Raw genomic sequence first — 13,688 nt, 5'->3', positions numbered from 1 at the left:
CCTCAGGAAGTCACAAACTGAGTTAATTGCTATTGAATTCCTAACCTCTGACTTGCTGCTGTAGCCACTATATTTATATGGCAAGTTGAGCTGAGTTTCTGGTCAACGGTAACCCCACATAATGGAGGACTCCGAGATGGCAATACCATTGAATGTCAAGGTGTGATGGTTAGATTGTCTCTAATTGGAGATGATCATTGCTTGGAATTTGTGTGCCATGAATGTTACTTGCCACGAGTTAACTTGTTACCAGATAACTCTAATGTAAATGGTGATTGTTGCTCAATCAATTGTTAATTTTATAATTTGATGGTTGATAGATTGATATTAATCAAAGGTATTCAGAGATTAAAGGTGAATTGTGGAATATTGGGAATTCCAAATATGTTATTAGATTGTATATCTCAATTTGGATGAATACTGCTCCAACTAACTTCAAGAACCATCCAGACCAAAGCAGCCCAGTTGTTTGGTATCTGATCCGCTATCTGAAATACAGTAATCTCTCCCCTGCTTACTGATGCATAGTGGCAGCAGAGTGTACGATTGACAAGATGAGTCCAAAAGTGCAGCATCTGCAGTCCTCACTTTCTCCTTTCTACAAAATGAACTTGCCAAGGCTGCTTCAGCAGAATTTTCCAAATCTTTCCCCTGGCCTTGAATGCCAAGAAGGTCCAGTGCAGCAGATGAATGGGAACTGTTATAATAGGCAGAGAGCCTATGTCATAAAATTACAGAGAATTTACAATAAGTTAAATAACATTCAGCCCAGCTGGCCTGCACATCCTTCACCATTTCTTTTCATCGAACACCATCAGCATAACCTCTAATTCCGTTCTCCTGAATGAAATCTCAGCTAACTACTTCAACCATTTGTGGTCATAAATTCCACATTCCTTAAAGAAAAGACTCACATTTATGTAGATCTTATCATGACCTCAGGACTTCCTGAAGTACTTAATAACTAACTAATGGGGTGGCACAGTGGCTCAGTGGTTAGCACTGCAGCCTCACAGTGCCAGGGACCCAGGCTCGATTCCCAGCTTGGGTGACTGTCTGCGTGGAGTTTGCACATTCTCCCTGTGTCTGCGTGGGTTTCCTTTGGATGCTTTGGTTTCCTTCCACAATCCAAAGATGTGCAGGTCAGGTGAATTGGCCATGCTAAATTGCCCATTGTGTTAGGTGCTTTAGTAACTGTAGGGGACAGGTTTGGCCAAGGAATCATGGAAATCTCTCCTGCCATTCCACGAAACAGTGCTTTGGTCTGTTGCATCCACTGGAGACAGTTGATTGCAGTCAGTCTAATATCTCATCTGAAAGCCAGCCCCTTCATCAGTGCTGCACTGGATTTCCGAATGCAAATTATAGAATCTTGAATCCCTTCAGTTTGGAAGCAAACCATTTGGCCTATCGGGTCTACACCGACCGTCCGAAGAGCAGTGCTAACCACTAACCCACTATGCCACCCACACATCAAGAACCCATCTGAACTCTCAAACGCTTGTAAAAGATCCAATGCTATTTCCTCAGACATGTGCAGGGATATTCCTGGTGTCCCGGTCAATACTTATTCCTCATTCAATATCATGAAAAGATAGATGATCCGATCATTATCATGATTATGTTGAATGATGTACAGAGGAATCAATGTTTTGGGCAAAAGCCCTTCGTCAGGAATCTATGAATATCTCATTAGGTTCCTGTTGAAGGGCTTTTGCCCGAAACGTTGATTCTCCTGCTCCTCAGATGCTGCCTGACCTGCTGTGCTTTTTCAGCGTGACACTTTTGACTCTGATCTCCAGCATCTGCGGTCCTCACTTTCTCCTGAATGATGAACAGGCCTAAGTGGCTGTATGACCTACTCCTGCACTTTGTTCCTTTCATATAGGGCATTTCCTAAGTATCTTTTACCTCAGTTCCCACCTTAAGTCCTGAATAGACTCATTGAATGAACCCACAACTCTCTGGGATAATGTTCCAAACATTCAAAACCCTCTGAGTGAAGACATTTCTTCACATCACAAACCTGAACAATTGATGCCTCATGCTGAGACCAAGAGCCCTAGATCCAGGCTGTCCATCCAATGGAAACAGCCTCTTAGCACCTACTCAGTCAAGCTGTTATATATGTTTCAGTTGAGTCACCTTTCACTCTTCTAAGTATTAAGCTTGTCCTGCAAAATTCTCATCCATCTTGTTGATTCCAGACTGGATTATTCCAGTGTTATCCTGACTGACTTTCCATTTTTCACCCACTCTAAATGCTCTCATTAAAATTCGGATTCTGTATTCTAACTGGCACAAAGGTCCGTTCAATCGCTGGCCTCCCTTGATCCCTGGACTGTCCCAGTCCAGAAACACGTGGATTTTAAAATTCTCCTCTTTGCTTTCAGACCCCACTGTGGTCACCTCTCATCTCTGTACGCCCTCCAGTCTTACATTCCTCCTAAGTTTTTAACCTTCCTCCAACTCTCAGCTCTTGAGCATCCCCGATTTTAATGGCAGCACCATCGGTGGCTGTGCCTTCAACTGCCTAACCCTGAGCTCTGAAAGTTCCTTCCCGAAAACTCTCCCACTTCCTCACCCTTCCCTCCTCCTTTTAAGATGTTCCTTAAAACCTACCTCTTTGAGCACACTTTCCTTCACTTGTCCTAATATATGCCCTGGAGTCAGGTTTTGTGTGCTGACCCTCAGGAGTTTTCTGCTACATTGAAGAGGTGTTATAGATGTGTGTGTTGCTATTGCTGTCATGATGTCGGTGTTGGACTGGGGTGTACAAAGTTAAAAATCACACAACACCAGGTTATAGTCCAATAAGTTTATTTGGAAGCACTAGCTTTCAGAGTGCTGCTCCCTCACCAAATGGTTGTCACGATCATCTGATGAAAGAGCAGCGCTCTGAAAGCTAGTGCTTCCAATTAAATCTGTTGAACTATAACCTGGTGCTGTGTGATTTTTAACTTTGCTATTGCTGTAAGTTATATACTCAGATTTTCACCTGGGCTCTGCAGTTTATTGCACTTTGGAGTAAAGTCTCCACCAAAGTATCTCTGGACCTTGACATCAATCATCTTGTTTGTGAGAAGACTGGAGCTTTCAGCGACTGCTCCGCCTTCACTGGTCATTAGTTTGAAATACACAGTGCACCAAGATCCCTTTGTTGTGCCTTGTTCCATACTGTCCCTTGCCCGCCCTCTTTAATGTGTGCTTGCTGCAAAATGAATGCCGGGTGGGTGGGTGGGGAGTAAAGTGACAGACACTCAAACACATTTGGAAGGAAATGAAGGGATGGTTATTGAAAACAAGAAACCCTAACTGTTCATGTGTGGAACAACTCGGGAAGACTAGCTGACTCTGTAAGGACCGATGAACACTCTCTTTGTGCTGTACTGATTCTTGGCTGCTCCTCTGCTGACAATTGGTTCAACCCGGTGAAGAAACTGAGCAGTTCAGGAGTGGGTCTCAAACATCTACCAAGCCATCACCTGTTTTCCAGGAGTGGCTGAGATGTTTACGGAGCTTCGGGTGCCAAAGATATTCATTTCAATGTAGTGGGGCGTTTTGGGGGCAGTCGAACATTGCCATGGAGAATTCCATCTTCAGTTTGTTCCACAGAAAAAGTTGAGCCGTTTCCTTCCATGGCCTCTCCCCATGCTTGTCCACTTCCCGAAGCTGATCCTGCCCCTTGCTTCCCTTCGCCTCCCTCTGTGCTGCCTTGAACTGAGGCCCCATGGTTAGAATGTCAGCAGGTTTCCCAATCGTCTCCCTCTCTGAGTCCCCAATCCCACCTGGAGTGGGTTTGAGTTGGTACCTTGGACTCAGGTGAAGGTCTAAATCCATTGTTCCAAGTTTCCATGCGGATGGGGTCAGTTGAATAATCATAGAATCCCTTACAGTGTGGAGGCAGGCTGTTTGGCTCATCGAGTCCACCCCACCCCACCCAGACCCAGAACCCTTAGCGAGAAACTTTTAAAATGTTATTATACATCAGTGGCAGTGAGTGCAAGGAAATGACACAAGATTTGCATTTGTAGAGCTCCCTCAGGATGTCACAAAGCACTTTGTAGGATATACACAAAGTATGTTAAGTGTAGAGACTATTGTAATGTAGGACATAAGGAGCAACTTTGTACACAACAAGCTCCCAATGATATAACAGAATGTTGTTAATGATCAGACCAGCTGTCTAAGTCATGTTGGTTTAGGGGATGTCGTATGCCTGCATTTCTGTCAGATAAACTTGCTTCTTGTTTAAAATGATCTAATATCAGGGCACATTACAAAGCTGAGCTCACATGCTGTGCGGTTTGAGTGACAGCTGCAAATTTAATCCTGATATTTCTCAGCAGTCAGTGGCAAAATAAACATACAGGTATCAGTAACGTATCTAAAATCACTGCCAGTGTTCACCCCAAGTCCCATTTGCTCTCTGTATCCTGCGTGTTGCTCTGCGTGTCATTTGGGCATATCCTGTTCTGTCTATCATGTATGTTACTCTGTGTCCTGTGTCCTGCTCAGTGTCCTGCGTATTACTGTGTGTTCTGCACGTTGCTTTGTGCATGTCTGGTGTACTACAGTGTGTGTTGTGCGTTGCTTTCCATGCCCTGCATGTTGCTGTCTGGGTCCTGCATGTTGCTAGGGGTATGTCCTGCATGTTACTCTGTGTGTGCCATGCATGTTACTCTGTGTCCTGCATGATAGTCTGTATTCTGCGTGTGCTTTGTGTGCGCCCTGCGTGTTATTCTGTGCCCTGTGTATCGCTCCGTGTGTGCCCTGTATGTTGCTCTGTGTATGCCCTGCGTGTTGCTCTGCATGTGCCCTGTCTGTTGCTTTCTGTGCACCCTGCATGTTACCTTGTGCCCTGTGTGTTGCTCCGCGTGTGCCCTGCATGTTGCTTTGTGTGTGCCTTGCGTGTTACTCTGTGCCCTGCCTGTTGCTCTGTGTATGTCCTGCATGTTGCTCTGTGTGGGCCCTACGTGTTACTTTGTGCTCTGCGCCCTGTGTGTTACTCTGCGTCCTGCATGTTCTATGTGTGCCCTGTGTGTCACTCTACGTCCTGCATGTCACTGTGTGTGCTGTGTGTCACTTCGTGTCCTGTGTGTCACTTTGTGTGTGCCCTGCATGTTACTCCGTGTTCCTACTTCCCAGGATAGTGAAATAATGTGTGGGTTTTGCACTAACTGTGTGCAGCTGAGACAGATATACTGCTGGTCTGCCTCTCTCCACACAGTGTGGGTCTACCTTATACACTCAGCTACTTGTGTGGTGAATTTGTTGATGCATCTACCTTCTGTCAGGCACACAGGCTTTGAAAGAACACACTTGCATTTATATAGTGCAGTTCACATCCTCCAGATACCCCAGTGCACTTCATAGCCAAAGAAATACATTTAAAGTGCAGTCACTGTTCTGAAAGGGAATTATTGGTGCAGTAAATGGCACCTGGAGCAATGAGGTATATGACGACATAATCAGTTTTAAGTGCATTGTTTAAATAATACTTGGGGGATTCCCCAGCTCTTCCTTGAATGGTCCTGTGGGATGTTTTACATCAGTCTGAAAAAGCCTTTAATGTTACAATGAACACCAGCAGCTCCAACAAAGCAAGGCTCCCCCAGTCAGACACCAAACTGCCAGCTTTTGCTATGTGCCCAAGTTTCAGGACAGGGTCATGACCCTGCATTTATCCGAGTCACAGGACAGCTCTGGCACTAAACCACTTGTACATCAGTTGCAAGGTATTAAACCCCATGCACTAATTTCCAACCTGCTCAAGCAGCACGATGCAATCAGACTAATCTACTTTGCTGAAAATTTACTGTGTCCCCTTAGAACTCTAGTCGCTAATCTTCCAACTTTGCCCTCTCGGGCTCACAGTTGAAAATGTGAATGTACTCTGTGTGTGTCTGTGGTTTTTCTGTCCATTCAAGACTGATGGTGAGGAAGTGGTTGGCTGCACTTTCAAGTTTCTGATCTGGGCAGGCAGATAACTGTAGGTTGTGAAAACTTAGAGAGTTGCCCTATACCTTCCCCTCGTGTCTGAGCTTCTGTCTTTCTGAAACAGACAGAGCGCAATCCCTCTCCTGTTGAGGTCATGATGCATGCTGTGTGGCGTTCCTGCCTTTAAATCAGAAGATCCAGGTTTTATGAATGTCACCTCAGGATTTACTGGTCAAGGAAAGTACTGGGCCACTTTCCGACTGTCAGTTTCAATGTGAGTTGATAATGTGGCCAAACAGTTTGAGATAGCCGTTCCAATATCTGGCAGGTGAGAGAACGGGAGAGATTCCTGGTCAGTCACATGTTGGAAAGATCATTGTTGCCCATCACCCCAGATATGCGTGTTTGAAGTAAGTGTCACCATAGCAACTCAGACTCCCTGAGTGGACTGTACAATCACAACTGATGCTACAAGCAAGACACAGCGAGGTTGTCAAATTACTTCTGAGGAACATGATTATCTGACAGCTTTCCTTGTACAATGACACAGAGAGGGTGCCACACTGGCAGCAGTCTGTTTATAATTCCACCCTGCTCCCAGTGATGGCTCAATCTTCAATCTCCTGTCTCTCAGCACTCCCACTTCCCTCCCCTCCCCCAGCCTCTCCTCACTTCTGTACTGCTGCATCCCACTGTGATTAGCTGCTTGCCAGATTTTCCAGCTAAGTTTTGTTATTTAGCTGTAAACGTATGTCATACTGAGCCACAGATAATCCACTGGTAAGGCATTCAACCTCCCAGTCTGTCATGTGCATCTTCTAATACGGTTTTCCCTCAGAAACTGTGCTGTCTAATTTGCAACAAAACATTCACTCACAGTCTTGAACTGACAGAAAACCACACACAGATTACATTCCGAGGAAGGGTCACTGGACCCAAAACATTAACTCTGCTTTCTCTCCACAGATGCTGCCAGAGCTTTTCCAGCAATTTCTGTTTTTGTTTCTGATTTCCAGCATCTGCAGTCTTTTCGGTGTTTATTCAAGTTATATGTGGATTCTCTCTCTTTCATCACATGCATACACCACGCGCACACACTCACAAACACACACATACTGACACACACACCCATACACAGACATGGACACACACACCGACCATGCACCCACACATCACACACACAAAGACACAGACACACACTTCTTAGACCGCTGCGCGTTGGTTAATGGCCTGTCCTTCTGAATTGGGTTCTGAATGATCCAGAGAAATGGAAGCACAGGATAGTATAGAAATGCATCGAAGTGCATCATATATCTGGATGTTGCTGTCTGCTGACTCCCCAAGCATAAAGTCACCGAGGGGGTAAAGCTATTCTCTCCCATTTGGCAGAAAAAGTCCTGAACACAAGTGTGAATTTGGCAAGGTTAATCATAAAAAATGCAAGAGAAAGGAGTGAAATAGTTTGCACGTGAAATCAGGTTGAATCATGCATCGTTTTAAAATGAGCACAAGGCGCAGTTTTGCCCTTTCTTGGAAATCCTGTCTTCGGACCATCTTGAAGTGAGTTACTCAGCTCCGAATTTGCCGGTGAATCAGTGAGAGGGTTTTTTTCTTGTGTGTTTGGTTTTGGTTGTTATTTTGCCTTATGTGTCGCGGGTTGTTGGTGGCTTCGGCCTTGAGAGTCCAGTTCGAGGAGCTGTGGCAAGAGGCTGTGCCAACATTTAGCTGAGGAAGTGCCCAGGCAGCAGCGTCAGGGAGTTTGATAACTCTGCAGCGGAGTGCCAGATATTTGAAACAGATGTTTTCAGACATGCGGCATGCCTAAAACATTTCCAGGGGTGAGCTGCAAATGACTCAATGTCGACCAAACCAAAGCAGCTGAAATATGCGGGTGAAAACAAGTGTTTGCTCTGTGTTAAGTGCACAGCCTGACTTTTCATGCCGCCTCTAGCCTGTCAGCTTTCTTGTGCTGGAGCTGTCATGTCCTTTTTCTGAGTCAAAATAAAGCTCAGCTCTATAATTCCTAATCCTGCCGTGCTGCTTTAACTTCAAAAAGTTGCTTTGGTGTGCATCCCCGGAGCTCTCTCTCTCTCTCTGCCGGACTTGCCTCTCCCGGTTCAGAAAGGTGTCTGGACAGTGGAAAGGTTTTACAATCATTCTCCCCCTCCCTCTCCAAATCCTCCCAGTCTTCCCCCACCTCCCCGCAAAAGACACCTCTCCCTTGCGTTCCCCCCTCCTCTCCCTTGCCCTTCATCAGGCGAAACCGATGGATATCAAGTTGATCTCTCTGTTTTTCTCCTTCATTGTGCCCCCGCTCTCAGTCGGAAACCACACCGGCCGCATCAAGGTGGTCTTCACCCCCACCATCTGCAAGGTGACCTGCATCAAAGGCAAGTGCCATAACAGCTGCCAACAGGGCAACACCACCACCCTCATCAGCGAGAACGGGCATGCTGCTGACACCCTGACAGCGCAGAACTTCCGTGTGGGTGAGTAACATGGGGCTTTTTCTCTCTCTCTCAATGATCTGCACGAATAACAGGACAGTCAGGAGGGGACTTTGGTCCTGAAATCAGGGGCTATAGTCAATGCAGGAACACTGCATCCAGAGATGGAACCAAAAGTTAATGGGAGCTCAGATTTAACTTTTCACTCTTTATAGCAGTTAACCAACGCTGTGACTTTGTCTCCATGTTATCAGAGCAGACTCAAGTTCTCCTTGATCAAAGTGTTTGGCATTTCCTCTTCAGCTTGTTTTAAATTACTGTCTCTGCAGTTTGGTTCCTCTGTAAAGCATTTTCTCTTTTTCCCTGCGAGTTCAGTGTTCGAATGAGACATTCAGCTTGAATGTCCGGTGAATTTTAATTTTAATTGTCCCCAAACCGCCCTCATCCCAAGGAACTGCAGCTGAAGGCACTTGACACCCAGATTGTCAGTAAAATGCTACTCGCTGGTGAATGATCAGAGACTGTGGAATGACTCCATCAGCTTCTCAGCCTTCAAACATTTTAATGAAAGTTTGTCCAAAGACTGAATTAACCACTGAACAAGTATTCCCTGTAAGCAAAGGTGTCCATTAGAAACGTTCATTTTCATGGAGATTTGCTGTGTTCTGATCCTAACCTGGTTTGCTTATTTTTCAATATTGTTTTTAACTGAAGTTGTTGCACACTCATTGTTAAATGATAGGTTGCAAAGGGTTTATAACATACTGAATATTGAGAGAATACCTTATCAACTCTGTCTGATTTCCATTTATATATTTTTATCAACCTGTAATGACACATTTCCATGGCAGGTGGGATTGGATAAGGACCTTCCAATAGAATTTTAAAATGGAAGGCAGGAGGTTTGGAGGAAAAATGTTTTCACCCAGAGGGTGGTGGGGTTCTGAATGCACTGCCTGGGAGGGGGGAAAAACCCTCACAAACTTTCAAAAAGCATTTGGATCAACATCAGAAGTGTCAGAACATTCGAGGCTGTGGTTCTCGTGCAGGAAAGTGGGACTAGTATGGGGTAGTAGTGCCTTTTGGCAGTCCGTATCTGATGGGCCGCTCCTGTACTGTGTGATTGTACGATTCTATGAATCCGTGGGCTACTAACATGGTGTCACAAGAGCCTTTCTGATGTCATTAATTGCCACCTATTTAAAGGATGTTTATAGTAGGAGGGTGGTGCAATAGTACACGTAAATGTCATTGCTGTTACTTCAGCCCCTTGTCTCAGATTTTCTCCTGAAGGTTTTAACGTTTCCCAGGCTCCACAGCAGGGTAATTTGGAGCTCTCGTGCTGGTCAGCTGTTTGGTACAGTCTGGTAGAGACTCCCGTGAAGGTTTTTGTAGGTTTTAATACTTGGGAGTACTTGACGTTATCCTGAGGTCACTCTGCACCTCCAACTCAACATTTTTCTAAATGGGATGATTAAATCAACCTCTGTTTGTCTGGAGTGAAGGTGCGGAGGGGAAGGCTTTTCTTGGCTTTACCCCTTGTCTGTCCTGTTTCTGAAGTGCCTTCTTACAGAGTTCCACAAAGAAGCCTTTACCTGTCATTATGGAATGGTAGAGCAGAGAAAGAGGCCATCCTGCCCATTGCTCCCGTGCTGGGTCATTGAAAGAGCTGTCTGATTGGTCCCATTGCTCTGTCCTTTCCCTATAACCCTGCCAATCGCAACATCATCAATTAATTATTTGATTTTATGTTTCGTGTGCTTCCACTTTCCAAGTCACAGCAACTTGCTGTGTTAAAATAAAAGTCCTCATCTCACTCCTGCTTCCTTGGCCAGTTACTATACGGCTGGTTACTGATTTTCTTGCGTTGGACACAGTTTACTCTGTACTCCACAAAAAGTCATTCAAGGTGTTGAACACCCAGTTAAATCTTGTCTTAATCATCGTTACTGTCAGAGGAACAAGCCCAGCTCCTCCTCAGTACTGAAGTCCAATATATTCTTGGTAGCAGTTGAGTAAATCTCTGCATCGTCTAAGGCTTTGGCCAAAAGCACTGTGACCGGAATTGGACATGGTACTCAACAGCTGGGGTTTTAGCTGATGTAAAGCAGTTGGCAAAAACATCAGAAGCTGCATGAGGATAAAATAACATTTGATGGAGTGGGCTGCATTGACCTGAAATGCACTGAAAGTGCAGTGGAAGCAGATTGAATAATAATTTTCAAAGGGCAATTGATCAAACACTTAAAAAGGTAAAAGCGTGAGACTAATGGATAGCTCAAATGGCTGTTTTTGTATAATTCTGTGATTGATAAAGTAACAGGTTTGGACAAATATCCTGGATGAAATATAATGTTGTTTTGTATCCATAAAGCCCAATAACATTATTACATACTATAGTGTGTTATCTCGAGATGTAGTTTGTTGCTGTTCATGTTAAGGAGGACTGGGTTACGGAGAGGTCCAAAAAAAGGAAGCTCCTAAATAATTGCCTGTGCCAGTTTGCTTCCATGTTTTGACCCCCTTGGGTGGCTCCAGCGCTGCCTGTGTGTTACTCATCCTCTCATTACTCCAGTTTCTTTCCCTGAGTGAATTTGTAGCTGCTCTGAAATTGGAAGCCAAAAAACTAAATAGTGCGAGAAACCTTGAAAAATAAACACCTTGGCACATGTGAGAGCCTGTAAGAAATGAGAACCGTATCTGTGTCGGGGTGAGCGGCATTGTTGTTATAATATGGACAGAAAATAGACAGAAAGGGAAAGACAACTGAAATGAATGTTCCCCTTGTTAACAGTTGACTGAAGGGAAATATAACTTTGGAAGTTTTCAGGTGATATAAGTGTACAGACCCCGCACAGCAGGCACTGCACCTGTCTACAGAATTCCGATCGACAACAGTCATTGCCGGTGGGATCAGTCACCTCTTTACGAGTCAGCATCACCTTCAGCATAAAAAGATCAGCTCAAGCCAGTCTGGGGCCTGGCCTTCAGCCAACCAGCACCAAGGAACACAGTGCAGTGTTCACTGTGTAAAGATGTACCCCAGGGATTGCATCCATGGGAATGACTGGCTCAGTCTCCTGAACTGTTCCGTTCATCCCAAAGGACTCTCACTCCCAGTGCACCCATTTTGCATGTGGAAAACAGAAGGGGGAAAGGATTAAGTATGGCTGGTGCACACGCATCCTTGAGCTGGAGGTGCACCCATGACAATGTGGGTGGACAGTGGAATGCAGGGTGTGTGGTGTATGTGAGGCACACAGGGTGTGGAATGGGTAGTGTTGAATGGATTGACTTTGGAGCAGGCAGGGCGTGAAGCATTCTATTGATTCCTCTACTGTCCACCTCTGTTGGAAGTGAAAATGGCTTCTCCTACATCTTCTTCTGGCTAGTTAGTACCAGATTGTGGATAGTTTGTGAGATCCATTCATCTATTCTAGGATTCTATTGGTGTTTAGAAAGAGAGGTGATTTTATCAAACATGTAAGATTCTGAGGTGACTTCTCAGGACAGATGCTGAGAGGGTAATGGTTCATCTTGTGGGAAAGTCTAGAATTAAGTGATCACATTTATAAGTTAAGAGTCTCCTGCTTAAGACTGAAATGAGTAGGGTTTTGTTTTTTTCTCAGTGGGCTATTTGTCATTTAAATTCTCTTCCTTAGACACAGGCTGTGACATTGATTCTATTGATAGATTTTTGATCAACAAGAGAATTAAGTGCTCTGCAAATAGACAGGAAAGTGGAGTTGATGCCACAATCAGATGGGCCATGATCTTAATGAATGGGCGAGCAGGCCCAAGGGAGTGAATGGCCTGTTTCAGTTCTTATTTCTTTTGTGAATAAAGCTCTTAAGAACCTTTAGTTGTCAGAGAATTGTCTCTCACCTTATGGGCTGGCAGTTAACCTCTAGAGATGAAGGACATTTGTGGTCTAAAAATTAAAAAAAAAGCTGGACATTTTTATTGTGCTATTAAGATGACAACAAAACCGCTTCCAAAAACAATTGGAAGAAATGTCGATAAAATACTGTTTTTAAAAAAAACTGTTCAGACGATGTGCATGTTGCTGGCTTGGCCAGTATTTATTGGCCAGACTTAATTGAAATGACTTGGCCGTATGGCTGTAGTGTCTCGAGACACATAGGCCAGACCGGGTAAAGATGGTAGATTTCCTTTCCTGGAAGTACATTAGTGAACCTGATGGGTTTTGTTATGCCAGATTTTTATTTCAGATTTGAGTTCAAATTTCGCTGTCTGCCACAGCAGAGGGAAACCCATGTCCTCACAATATTAGCCTGGGGTTCTGGGTTGCTGGGTCAGTGACTTTACCATAACACCACTGCTCCCCCCCACCCCTTGTCTTTTATCCAAGGATAGAATTATTTATGTATATCATAGGATATAGAGAATATGTCTCTGAGGATGGAAGAGATTTAGTCCAAAGGGTGAATGAGTGAATTCCATTCTTATCAATGAGTTGGATTATGTTCCATCTCTGAATGACTTGTGCTCCATTTTCTGAAAAGTGGTCATAGTTAAGTGACCAAGTGACGGTGGTGTGATTATTGATGGACATGATCCAAGTACACGCTCCCTCAACCAAAAGCAACCTTTCTCCTTTCATAAGGTGCAGCAAAGTAAGAAGAATTTATCCATTATTAAATATTTGGGTTAAAAATCTGATTGATATGTAATGCATTGGAATGGTGCCTCACTGTAAGGTACACTCTGCTGATAAGATTTACAGTGGGACTTATTAAATACTGAGACATAAATTGCATGAATTGGGTTTCAAATGGATTCTCATCTTCCGACAATGTTTGTAGTTAACAAGCTGCTTTGTTGAGACAAAGTTATTCCCTTTTCATTTCAAAGCTCCGAGATAAAGATGTGTGGAGGTCCTCTTGCTTCCTGCACAGAAAGAGGCCAGTCAGCCCTTTACGAGGAATCCAATCAGCTCCACTTCCCTGCTTTATTCCTGTCGCCCTCACTTTTATTTCCCTCAAGTGCCCAACCAATAGCTTTTCGAGATTATCATCTTTCCCTCCGCCTGCCTTGTAGGCAATGGATTCCAAGTCATTGCCATTCACTATATGAAAAAATGTTCTTCACACCTGCAATGTTTTCCCAGAACCTTAAGTCTGTGTCCTGATCTGACAGAGAATACCCTGCTGTTTTGCTACTGAAACACAAAATCAGGACTGTACGCCCAGAAATGTAAAGTAGCAGATGCTGGTACCAAACAACTTATGAAAACCCACAACCTGGAAGAGACGATGGAGTTAGTGTGAGAAAAAAAGC

General features: G+C 44.4%; 1 protein-coding gene across 5 annotated transcripts in view; it reads left to right on the top strand.

Moving 5' to 3' along the window:
• Nucleotides 1-13,688, top strand: part of ltbp1 (latent transforming growth factor beta binding protein 1) — a 425,536-nt gene that overhangs the window by 85,187 nt on the left and 326,661 nt on the right. For all 5 annotated transcript variants that reach the window (XM_043695510.2, XM_043695509.2, XM_043695511.2 and 2 more), the window contains exon 5: nucleotides 8,262-8,429. In XM_043695510.2, the coding sequence (XP_043551445.2) occupies nucleotides 8,262-8,429 (168 nt within the window). The remainder of the gene's footprint in view (nucleotides 1-8,261; nucleotides 8,430-13,688) is intronic.

This window comes from Chiloscyllium plagiosum, unplaced genomic scaffold (genome assembly GCF_037043375.1).
Source record: "Chiloscyllium plagiosum isolate Xiang-an unplaced genomic scaffold, Cpla_swu_hap1 HiC_scaffold_10, whole genome shotgun sequence".
NCBI classification, from domain to species: domain Eukaryota; kingdom Metazoa; phylum Chordata; class Chondrichthyes; order Orectolobiformes; family Hemiscylliidae; genus Chiloscyllium; species Chiloscyllium plagiosum.
The sequence above is the reverse complement of the archived record's forward strand: the minus strand, read 5'-3'. Positions and strand labels throughout refer to the sequence as shown.